The following is an 11,790-nucleotide window of genomic DNA, read 5'->3' on the forward strand; positions in this document are numbered from 1 at the left end:
TTAAATAAAAGCTCTTTGAAAACTACACAGCATATTTTAAGCAAAAATATTGGAATAGACCCTTTAAAAATCATTCCATAATAAATGCAAAAACTCAGACTGGCACTTTTTAGAATGCATGATACAGAAAGCACACTATGGAATATAGTGCACCCTCACTGCAATTTGCTGCTGTAAGGCTAACATGGATATAAGGCAGCATTCCCCTTCATTCCCATTTGTTTTCAGGTCTACCATAGAAGGCTCGGGTACAAGTTCACTGGGCAATGACACAGCAGCACTGCCTGCCAGATTGCACCCTTTTAGCACATCTCTTTAGTAAGCATCAAGATGCCTTGCTTCCCTTCATCTCAGTTTACACCGTCCCCTTGGAAATATCTTAAGAGATGTGTCATATTTATCATAGGCTGTAAGGTACTTATATAGTCAACCAAAAAAAATCAATGAAAAAAAGCTAGCAATGTTCAATATTCGATGTAATTTATCACTTATTTTATCTTCAGTTGCTAAACACATTTAAATATTTAGACAGCTATGTACCATCACAGTTTATAGTTTCTTTTATTTAACTGTCCTAATTCTTTAGTAACTATGCACTTTAGCGTGTTGCTACTTGCATAAATATAAATGGTATTTTTAATACATTCTCTCTCTAGCTATTTCACAATAGTGCAAATAAAAACATTCTTTGGATAGCCATTTTAAGATGTTATCCACAATATTATCTTGATTTTTACAATCAGACCATGATGATGTTAAAAGTAGATACATTTACTTTCCAGCATTTGTATTAACAGAGATATTATCCTTCACTGCTATGCATTAATAACCAGACCACAAAAAAATTAAGCTAATTTTGTCACTTAGTCAAAAGATATGTTAGATTTATATTTAAATAGATTTTAGATGTTAAATCTACATCCTTCTCCATAATCTTTTCATAAAAATCTCAGTTTACACATTATCCACTTATCTTACCACACTAGCTATGTTTTCAGCATATCTTTAAATAAGAAATTGTACAGCATTGCTTTATTACTCCTATCTTACCTAACAAAAGATTTCTAGAGCTTTATAAAAAGAAGTTAGAATTGTATTCAGTATTCCCTATTGAAACAGGATGCAGATTTTCATGAGCCAAGTGTTGCTTTTCCACAGTGGACCAGAACTAAATCAACAGCAAATACAGCTGGACACAGTGATTTTAGACAGAACTAAATCTATGGCCAATACAGCTGCACAAAGTGATTTCTGAACAGAATTAAACCGATGGCACACAGTGATTTTATATGTTATCTTATGTTGCCTGCTGCATTTACCCGTTTGCTTGTAGTTGCTGGCATCAAGTTTCCATTTGTGGTATTTGTTGTCGAACCATTTACAACAATGTAGTCGACTTTGTTTTCCAGTTTTACCAAGCGCTGCAAGATGTCATCTAGAAGAACTGCAATTGTTCTTTTGAGATCAGCTAAAGAACACAAAATACAGAAAGGAATCCTCTTTTGCACTCTAAAGTGGAATGACATAGTTAAACCAACATATATGTACATACAGAGGTGAGAATCTCACAGTACTCTAAGGAGACATTAGAATAACGGTGACTAGGGGTCTCTCCTAGCAAATTTGTTTGCTTCACATTTCGTTCTAGGGGGTTAAAGACCTCATCCATTTATTTCCAATCAGTGTGATATACACAACTATATACACTCTAATACATGTGACTGGGTGGGTGTCATCTCTGTCATGTTGTGGGGCAAGACTAGCCACTGTTTTGCTGACCCCCCTTTGCTGTTGCTGCCAACATCTTGGTAAAATCCAGCCTCTCTCTCTTGTGGCTTGCCCGAGACCAACTCCACAGGGGTGTCACACTGTAGCATGCCAAGGGTTCAAGGCAGGTGGGTTATGACTTGTGCAGACTCTCTCAAACTAAACAACTTTATTTCTACAAGGCACAAACTCAAGGTATTACAAGGACAGAATCTAGGTGCACTAAGCAAAACATACAAACAGTTACTAAGGTACTGACAGCCAGCATGGTGTAGTAGTTAAGAGCGGTGGACTCTGATCTGGAGAACCAGGTTTGATTCCCCACTCCTCCACATTAGTGGCGGAGGCTAATCAGGTGAACTGGATTTGTTACCTCACTCCTACACATGAAGCCAGCTGGGTGACCTTGGGCTAGTCACTCTCTCTCAGCCCCACCTACCTCACAGCGTGTCTGTTGTGGGGAGGGGAAGGGACGGTAACTGTAAACTGGTTTGATTCTTCCATAAGTGGAAAAGAAAGTCAGCGTATAAAAACCAACTCTTCTACTACTACTTACAATCCACAATATATCTGGCCTTTGTTAGTTGCAAGATTTCCCTACGCATGTTCCAGAGCCTTCAGCCCATCTGGGTGCCAGGTCTTGGGGCTCAAGCCCACCGGAACTGGACCTTCCAATCAAGAGGACTGGAATGTCAAAGGACTAGCATGTTTTCCCTCTCAGTGGGGAAAGGATGCTCTCTTACTGGAAGAGAGTGCCTTCTCTCCTCCTTCCCAGCCACAGAGACTTCAGGGTCTCTTTCCATCACCGTAACTGGCACAATTGCCCCCTTTTTTCCATGAATGTATTCCCCCTAGGAACATCTTATGGGACCTTGAGCCTTCCTGGTTTGCTTGTATGAAGAGCTAGCCACACTTTGGTTTTCCATATTTTCCCAAACCATTACTAGTGCACTGATCTCTTAATTCAAAAATTTTCCAAATGAGCATCACACTTCAATAAGGTTTTCAAAATTATTCCATACTCCTAATCACAACAACACAACACAAGCCTTTATTGGCATATAACCATACTCCTACTCAAGTTTAGTTGGTCTGCCTGGTATCATTTCCAGTTTGGCTGCATCTTTCTGGAGGTTACATACTTAGAACTCTGCCTTGCACAAAGTATATACAGCAGTATATCACCTGTATCCTTCTAATAAGTTTTTAATATTCCAATGAGCTCTCTCAAACAACATGCATTCCTTATCAACGAAGCATGTGTGTTTAGGACCAAAACAAATACTTAATATGTTTTCTATGAATGATTGTGGATTCACTTGTTTATAGGCTATTCCTTCAATTATCGAAATAAGAATTTTGTGTGGCAATATTACATAATATTACTTTTTATGTATTTTAAGAGAATAAAATATTAAGACATGACACTGCAAAGAGCGTTTATGTAACTTTACCATATCCTGCCATTGCAGCTCCATTACCCCCATTCATTATATTCTTGTTTTCTTCTGCCAGTGCTCTGACATATCTTTTACTTAAGTCCAGGATTTGTTCACGCAGCTCAGCACTGCTCTGTTGCCTTGGATGTTGAAAGGTATAGCGCAGTAACATTATGCCCCAGATAAAACCAAAAACCAGCAGCAACAAACTTAATTTCTGGGATGCATTTTTTCTTGAAAATGTGAAAAACATTTCTGAGCAGGCCGAAGATGTCAAAGTAGGCTGAAGTCACAGTATTTTCATGGTAGGTTAAAAAAAAATCTTCACAGAACAGTTACTCTTCTGGAAAGAGCATTTCATCTATTTGTTTTCCAATGGACATGCTTGATGCCTGAAATTAAAACAAAAAGTGTTCTCACTCAAAATGCCTTTGCAAAATACAAACAGTCTTTATACAAATCAAAGTAGGATTTGCTATATAACAAAAGAGCAGCCTGGGCATAGTTATGACAAACCCCTAAGATCACTAGTTAAATTCTGTCTCTAGTACTCATCTAGTACGTATTCTTCAAACTAGAGCTACATGATTTTTAAAGTGTAGTGGTATAAGCATGAGCTGGAAGTCTCCGGTTCAAATGACAGTTCAGGTGTAAACTTCCAGAATGCCTTTATGCAAGCAAATTCCTCTGTGCCAAGTCTATCTAGAGGTACTCTCAGCTAAACCCATTAAAATTATATAGGTACATAGATTGTACTGACAGTCTCTACATCAGTAATACAAATGTAATAACTCTGCCTTAACAGAGTTGTAAATATTACAGTGATAACATATGATGCACTATAATCATAACTGAAAAGCACAGTGTAAATACTAAGTATTGTTATTACAGTGTTCAGCTGGTTGAATAAATTTGAGTGGATCATGTTTGCATATTAAGAAAACTTCAGTATAGGTGATTGAGACACTGAAAGAAATAAAAGATCACTTTGGTTAATCTGTTATTCACTGCTTAATGTTAAAGGGAAAAGCCATCTTTAACTTTTTCATTACCTACTAAGCCAAAAAGTATTGTAAATGTGCCTTTCACTCCAGCCAACCAATTAAGACTGTCCCCATTAAATAATTAATTCATTTATTATTGTAACAGTTTAAGTAACAGACAGCAAACTTGTTTTGACAGAAGCCACTCTTTTCTCCCAACAGGAAGAAGAGTTTTTTTATACCCCGCTTTTCTCTACCTTTAACGAGCCTCAAAGCAGCTTACAATCACCTTCCCTTCCCCACAACAGACACCTTGTGAGGTAGGTCGGGCTGAGAGAGTTCTGAGAACTGTGACTAGCCCATGGTCACCCAGCAGGCTTCATGTGGAGGAGAAGAATCAAACCCAGTTCTTCAGATTAGAGTCCACCGCTCTTAACCACTGCACCACGCTGGCTCTTGGGATGGGTGATTGATAAAGTAATCCATTCCCCTGCAGATGGTCATTTGGCATTTCCTAGCAGTAGGGGCTTCAGAATATGGAGACTAGACAATATCAATTAATCCCTGACCATAATAAACGTATAAACTGGATCTATCTTCCGTTATTTGAAAAAGCCTGTTTAGGCATATAAGAGAAAATAAAATACTTAAAACACATAGTCAAAACAATCATAGATTAAAAATTACATGATTACAAAGTTTAACAATCATATAAACTTAAGGATAACTAATTTCACAATATATTTTGGAACTGGATTACTATCCAGAAAGGAGAAACCATAAACCAGTATCATTATTAATCAAAGGGAGGGATGACCTGCCTGATAATTAAAGAACAGTTGCATGGACATGAAGTGCTTCGGAAATATATTTGGCAACAGCCAAAGTAGCATACCTGTTGCTTCCAGGGAAAAGAAAGGACATGAGATGTTTACTTACTTCATTTATACCCTCCCTTTCTCCCCAATGGGGACCCCAAATGGCTTACATCATTTATCCTCACAACAATCTTGTGAAGTAGGTTAGGCTGAGTATGTGTGACTGGCCCAAAATCACCCGGCAAGCTTCCATAGCAGCGGGGGTTTTCAATCCTGGGTCTCACAGATCCAACCCACAAGGAAAAGAATAATCAGAGAGTGTCGCAATCTGTGATAACATTAACGCAAGAAAAGAAAATGTGTCTAATCCCATGGGATATTAGAAAATATGTCAAATAGGTCAGCATTGGATATGTGTTAAAACAAGCCAAGGAGAAAAAGTGATGGTACAAAGGGACTGTTATAAAATGTGAATACTTATTACCAGCAAAAGGTAGGGAAGGCAAAAAACTCAGATGTAATGGGAAACAAGTGCATTTAGCATCTGATATAAGATGTGGCCTGTCCAGTGTATCCAGCTGACCTTTCACCAAGGTGCCAACTCTGTTGGGCCCTAGAACAGCAAAGCCTGAGATTGCAATACCAAGGTCACTAATTTTGGTATCCACCAATAAACCAGACCTGTCTCTAAGGAAAGCAATATACCAAAACCTCTCAAATGACTGCTGAAAGGATTCTAGAAGCTAACGCTAAGCTAATTCAAAAATCTAAATTTTTACTGGTAGGTAAGTATGCATTCATGAACACATCAGCTTTTAATACTGGCATCAAAATTACTATTGCAAACCCTATAATACCATCATTATTAGAGGGGAGGGAAATCAGAACTGACACCCATTTATAGATTTGGAAATCTAAATATAATATTAAACCTAGTCAAAAAAATATCAGCTTATTATTAAAGGAATTTTTTACTATTTGATGACAAAAATATTCTTGCATTCTAGTTTTATAGCTGAATATTTTTCAAAAGTGTGCTCGCCAGGCATTCTTACTTCAGAATATTAAGAGGCCAGGGACAGATTTCCCTGATCTTCTCCATCCCTGGTTGTGCCTGTATTCAACAAATAATCTTAGTTGTATTCAACTGGTCCTAAATCTGGGCAGCAGACTCCAAGATTGCACTGGTGCTCCAATCAGTATCAGTCTGAATAAAACAATTTACATTTAGTCAACTAGGTACATTCCTTAGTAGTTATCAAAGCAAATTAACACAATCTTCCACTCAAATGACAGCCATTTAGGAGCTGTTAAAACTTCTGAAGAAAAATCAAACATGAGAAAGTGGATGTATATTTAGGCCATTACCCATTCAGAAAAGAAAATATTCTTTAGATGAGATAATATGGAATATAAATGTAAGTCCATAAAGAAACATTTTAGATTATTAACCAAAATTCCAATACAAAAATAAAACCAACAGAACATCTTCCAATTATGTTCAAGAATTTCATATGTCAAAGAAGTTGTAAGATACAAATTATAGACAAAATAATTTTTTATTAGGTCACCTTCTTAAAAAGTAGAACTTGACAAAAGTTTCAAATTAGCTATTACTTCAGGATGATTATTCCAGCTTCAATTTCGAATTAATTTGGATTCAGATTAAACAGTAAATTGAAATGGAGGGCAGCAGTTCAGAATAATCATGATTAGCAAAGATTTATTCACTGTATACTATCCATACACCATATTTCAAGTCTACTTTATATCAAAAGTCTTCATCTAGATAAAAGTAGAGCAAATAGTAACCTGTTCCTTCAAACAGAGTTATGCTCTCAAAAACGATAGATATTATGTCACAACAATATTTGTAGCAGTACTGCAAGCTACAGTATAGCACATATATCTTGTTACAATAACAAACAAGTTGCTGCCTATAAGAAGTTGGCATTTACAAATGAACGGGGAAAATTTTCACTCGGAAAGTATAACTTGGATCAGGAACAGACCTTTAAGAAAACATTATTTTGTCTGCAGCATGCAAACATTCATAGGAGACTTGCTGCAAAACAAGTAAGCGGGGGAAGAGCACATAGCTGAATACAGGATTTCAGAGGCCGGGGCGGGGGGGACGCCGTCATAGCGTGCCTCAGAAGCGATAAGTTACCACTGACGAAAATAATATTATAGTGCTTAGTCAGTATAAGATCACATCTGATTTTTAAAAAATCGGACGCGCACAACCCTTGCGTACCTTGAGAACACAAGTGCTTGAAATCCCAGGACTCGACCGAGGCCATTCGCTGTTCATCACCATTTCTCGTCCTAAATTGCTCTGCAACCCGCCCTAAGCCATTGCCAATGCCCAAACAGCAATCTCGCCTGTCCTTCCGGCCCCCGGGCACCTTCTCACCCCACGGCCCCGATCACGTTCTCCAATCCCAAACAGAGTGACCATGCAACCCCGCACGCTTTTGCAGGCTAGCAGCGCGCACACCACCACCACCCACCGACTTCCTCTCTTCCCCAGCCAGCGCGTTCGTGTTGCGCGCGCGCATAGAGGCAAGGCCGGTGAAAAACGTGCCTCATTTCCGGCTTGCGGTAGGGAAAAGAAAAAAAGGGCGGGGAAGCAACCATATGCCGGCAAGAGTCAGTCCGTTGCAGCCCGAGACATGTACCTTTATGGCATTCGTGAAATCTACACATTTCCCACCGTTCTACTTTTATTTTTTAATGTGTCGTGCTTTTGGTTGATGTTCAAAGATAAATTTTATAGTAATGAAAGTACATGCTAATTAAAAGGCGACATTACATGAGAAAAGGAGCAAATCTAAGCAGGTATACTTGAAAGTAAACAGCATCTTACTTAATGCTTACTCCCAAGAAAGAACTTTACAGGAAATTCTTGTTGAGAAATATACACAAAAGTTTTGTTTTTGTAATTTATCATTGTAAATTTTGAAGAATGTGTAGTTTATTATTATAAATTACAAGTGAGGGACCTGCAAGGACTTTATGGGGACATCTCATTTACCCCTCTTCCACTTTTTCCTCTTTCTATTCCCTGAACAGCTCCTATAGCCACTCATTTGTGCTGGCTTTTTTCTCTTTCCCACCCACCAGCCAAACTACCTTTATTTCAAACCCCACCCCCCGTCTTCATGTTTCCCTCCTCTCCCTCTGGCAGCCTCTACCTAAGAAAACTATGGTCCAGTTGTGTGGTGCCAGCCCTCGGGTTTGGTCTAGTTGAAGTGTTGGCCACCCCGTCAGGCCCAGTAATGCTTTGCCAGCCACTACACAGAGTCCCATGGTGCAGAGTGGTAAGCTGCAGTACTGCAGTCAAAGCTCTGTTCACGACCTGAGTTGGACCGTGATGGAAGTCCGTTTCAGGTAGCTGGCTCAAGGTTGACTCAGCCTTCCATCTTTCAGAGGTCAGTAAAATGAGTACCCAGCTTGCTGGGGTAAAGTGTAGACGACTGGGGAGGGCAATGGCAAACCACCCTGTATACACAGGATCTCCCAGATCCTAGTCTGCCTTGTAAATATAGTGATGTAACACACCCCATGGAAACCTTTACACTGGATCCAGATGCAAGGTGGGAAATCCACAGGAATCTGCAGGGAGCACATTATATTCCCTTGCATCACCTTCTTCACAATATTACCTTTTTACCTCCTTCTGGCAACCCCCTTCCTAATCATTCCATGCTTCCTTTTATCCCTCCCAGCTACTCAAGCCACCTACCCAACAAACTACCTTTTATCTGCCCCCATCTTCTGCTACATTTGTTAGTTATTTACTTCATTTATACCTTGCCTTTCTCCCCCCTAAACAACTGACATCATTCTCCTCTCCATGATTTTATCCTTGCAGCTACTCTGTAAGGTAAGTTGGGCTGAAAGTGTGTGACTGGGCTAAGGTCACCCAGGGAGCTTCCACAGCAGAGTGGTGATTTGAACCTGGGTCTCCCAGATCCTAGTCTGAAACTCTGTCCGCTACACCACATGGCTTTCATGGGGTGGCTGTTGTTGAACAGTAGAAAGCAGCAAGGCTTGGGTGAGTCATGCAAGTCTGGTGGTAGCAAGTTGTCCACCAGTTGGTGCACATCTTGGCCTGGATGAGTCCTTCCCTCAAAGGTCAAAACAGCCCTGGGAAACGCTCTGCATCCTGCCCCCCCCTTTTACTTACAGGAATCAAGACGAAGGCTTGCAATGCTATTGTGGTTGCCTAGCAACAGCCACTGGGGGTATTTGTTTCTTAAAGCTACAGGAGCTGTATCATTTGGAGGGTTTAAAACCCCCCCCCCCAATATTTTTATTTCAGATTTTTCTGCAAACTTGGGGGTTTGTGCAGAAACATCTGTATTGTCTGTCCATAGCTGGAGTCTCTGGTTTTAAGTATCCACAGATTTAGCCACATCGAGAAAGCTTGCAAGTTGACAGCACTTACTCGAAGCACTGGATCACCTATGTTTACAAGCATTAGTCATACAGTTTGTTCATTCGTGGCTGTTTACTGGAAAATCTCCTAAAGGCTGATTCAAGTAGATGAAATGGGCAACAGAACTTCCACAGCCCTGCATTCCACCCTGCATGTTTTTGCTTACTTTGTGTTGCTGTCTGTTAAGATGTAAATTTACAGTGCTAACTACTCTAAGCAAAGTTAACTGGATTGTAACTGCTGCCATATTTGGAATGATTTTTACTACATGGGAATATTAGTTAATCAGATTTGTTCTTCATACTAGGGATAACATTTCAGCTGTAACTTTAGTTAAATTCCACCTCTAGTTTGGAAAACTACCAAATGACAATCTGCAGCAGTTGCATGTATTCCTAAATCATGCAAAATGTTGCTGAGTAATGCAGAAGCTGGAGTGAATCATCCCAAAATAGTAGCATGAGGACCTGCTTTTACCTGCTTTTCTATTCTGTTTGAAGCCTCAATAATTTTAATAGTTTAATAGTTCAGTTAATGATCTCATTCCTCTTCATCCTCTGGGACTAACAATTTAATTATATCGAAGACCAATGTGCTTTTGTAGCAGCAGCTCTAGTGTGTCTCTGGGGTGAAGAGAATCAACTTTTTGCATTTAAGTAACTGAAAAACATTACCAAGTGTCAAATCATGCCAAGAAGAGTGGAATATTATAGCCAGTGGGGATTGCACATGGCCATTTTGCAGAATATATTCTGCTTGCATTCACCATAGGGAAAGGCAAAATGTACATCCCCAAAGGTGTAAATCCCATAAATTCCACCAACTGGAACTTTGGTTATCTTACTTAATTTGCCAAACTCTACTACTTGCAAGTACTACAGTAATTTCCTCCCTTATCTAGTGTTTACATCAACTGCAGATATGTGAACACGTGAGTGGACATAGTTTGGCCACCTAGATGATTTACAGTGCAATCCTAAACACCTTTCTAATCCCAATTGACATCACTGGATTTAGGAGGGCATAACTTTGTTTAGGATTACACTGCTGAAACGTTTCTTTAAGTATGAATAATCTTATAGCTGACCTCCATTTTGCAAAATATCTATCCTGAAATCCACCTGAATCCTGAAATGATTGAAATCTTGAACCAAACTATTTTAAGGCCAAAGCAGGCAAGACACAGATCTTCTCAGCATTTTTATAAGTAACTTGCTACTGCAGGGTCCTCACATTTGGATTGGGACTGTGGCAAGGGGAAGAGGTTTAATCCTTCCTATTCCACTTGGTCCCTATGTATTTGTGGGGCTGCTCCAGAGGACCTAACTCATTACACCTTATTCTGTCCTCTTTATACAAAGCCCAGACTTAAATTCCTCGGAGCGATTCTAAAGAGCCTAAATCTTTCTCCAGATCCAGAGAAGCTGCTCTTTCTCCTGTCAGACACCAATCCTGATGTTTCCTACAAAGTGTCACTCTTTGCTTTAGCAGCTAAGAAAATCCGAGCTAAAGCTGTTTTTAATCAGGGATCTTAGCATATTTAAATATTAGTTTCTTGTGGGTCAGACTGTTTTTGTTATTTTATGATGTTTTTATGTTATTTTAATGTTTTGTATGGTGGATTGTGATGGCCTTTGGCCACAGGCAATAAACTTTATCACTATTCCACTTGGTTTAACCAATCTAAACTTCCACTCCTCCAGGAATTAGCCCTGGAAAGGGAAAAAGGCAGGCAAAGAGAGGGTGTATCTTTCCTCCTTCCAGGGGGAATAGCCTGTAGGATAGGGTTGCCAGGTCCCTCTTCTCAACCGGTGGGATATTTTGGGGGTGGAGCCTGAAGAGGGCGGGGTTTGGGGAGGGGAGGGACTTCAATGCCATAGAGTTTAATTGCCAAAGTGGCCATTTTTCTCCAGGTGATCTGATCTCTATCTGCTGGAGATCAGTTGAATTAGCAGGAGATCTCCTGCTACTACCTGGCAGTTGGCCACCCTAAGGGAGGAGGATGTTGTCAGTTCAGATTGGTAAACCCAGGTGGGCTGTATGCAGCTCTGTAGATGGAAACCCCATTTAAAAAAAAATCATGGGCTGAGATCCGGTCACAGAAGGGCCAATATTGTCAGGGTTGCCCTTCATGTAGCAGGAAATATCTTTCTCTGCCTAGGATCCAAGACCTGCTGCCCCATCCTCCAGGTGGGGCCAGGAGTTCTCCCAGAATTACAGCTGATCTCTAGATTAGAGATCAGATCCCCAGGAAGAAATGGCAGATTCAGAGGTTAGCCTCTATAGACTCATACCCTGCTGAGTTCCCTCCCCAGGCCCCAAATCTCTAGGAAGTTCCC

General features: G+C 39.9%; 1 protein-coding gene across 1 annotated transcript; it reads right to left on the reverse strand.

Annotated features, from left to right (window-relative positions):
• Window positions 1-1,118: 1,118 nt before the first annotated feature.
• Window positions 1,119-3,574, reverse strand: CCDC126 (coiled-coil domain containing 126). The gene is made up of 2 exons (XM_056857791.1): window positions 3,222-3,574; window positions 1,119-1,468 (listed from the first exon to the last, which is right to left on the reverse strand). The coding sequence occupies exons 1-2, from the start codon at window positions 3,457-3,459 to the stop codon at window positions 1,293-1,295; spliced, it is 414 nt and encodes a 137-aa protein (XP_056713769.1). The 5' UTR covers window positions 3,460-3,574; the 3' UTR covers window positions 1,119-1,292.
• Window positions 3,575-11,790: the final 8,216 nt, after the last annotated feature.

The sequence above is a fragment of the Euleptes europaea genome, chromosome 11 (genome assembly GCF_029931775.1).
Source record: "Euleptes europaea isolate rEulEur1 chromosome 11, rEulEur1.hap1, whole genome shotgun sequence".
Taxonomy (NCBI): domain Eukaryota; kingdom Metazoa; phylum Chordata; class Lepidosauria; order Squamata; family Sphaerodactylidae; genus Euleptes; species Euleptes europaea.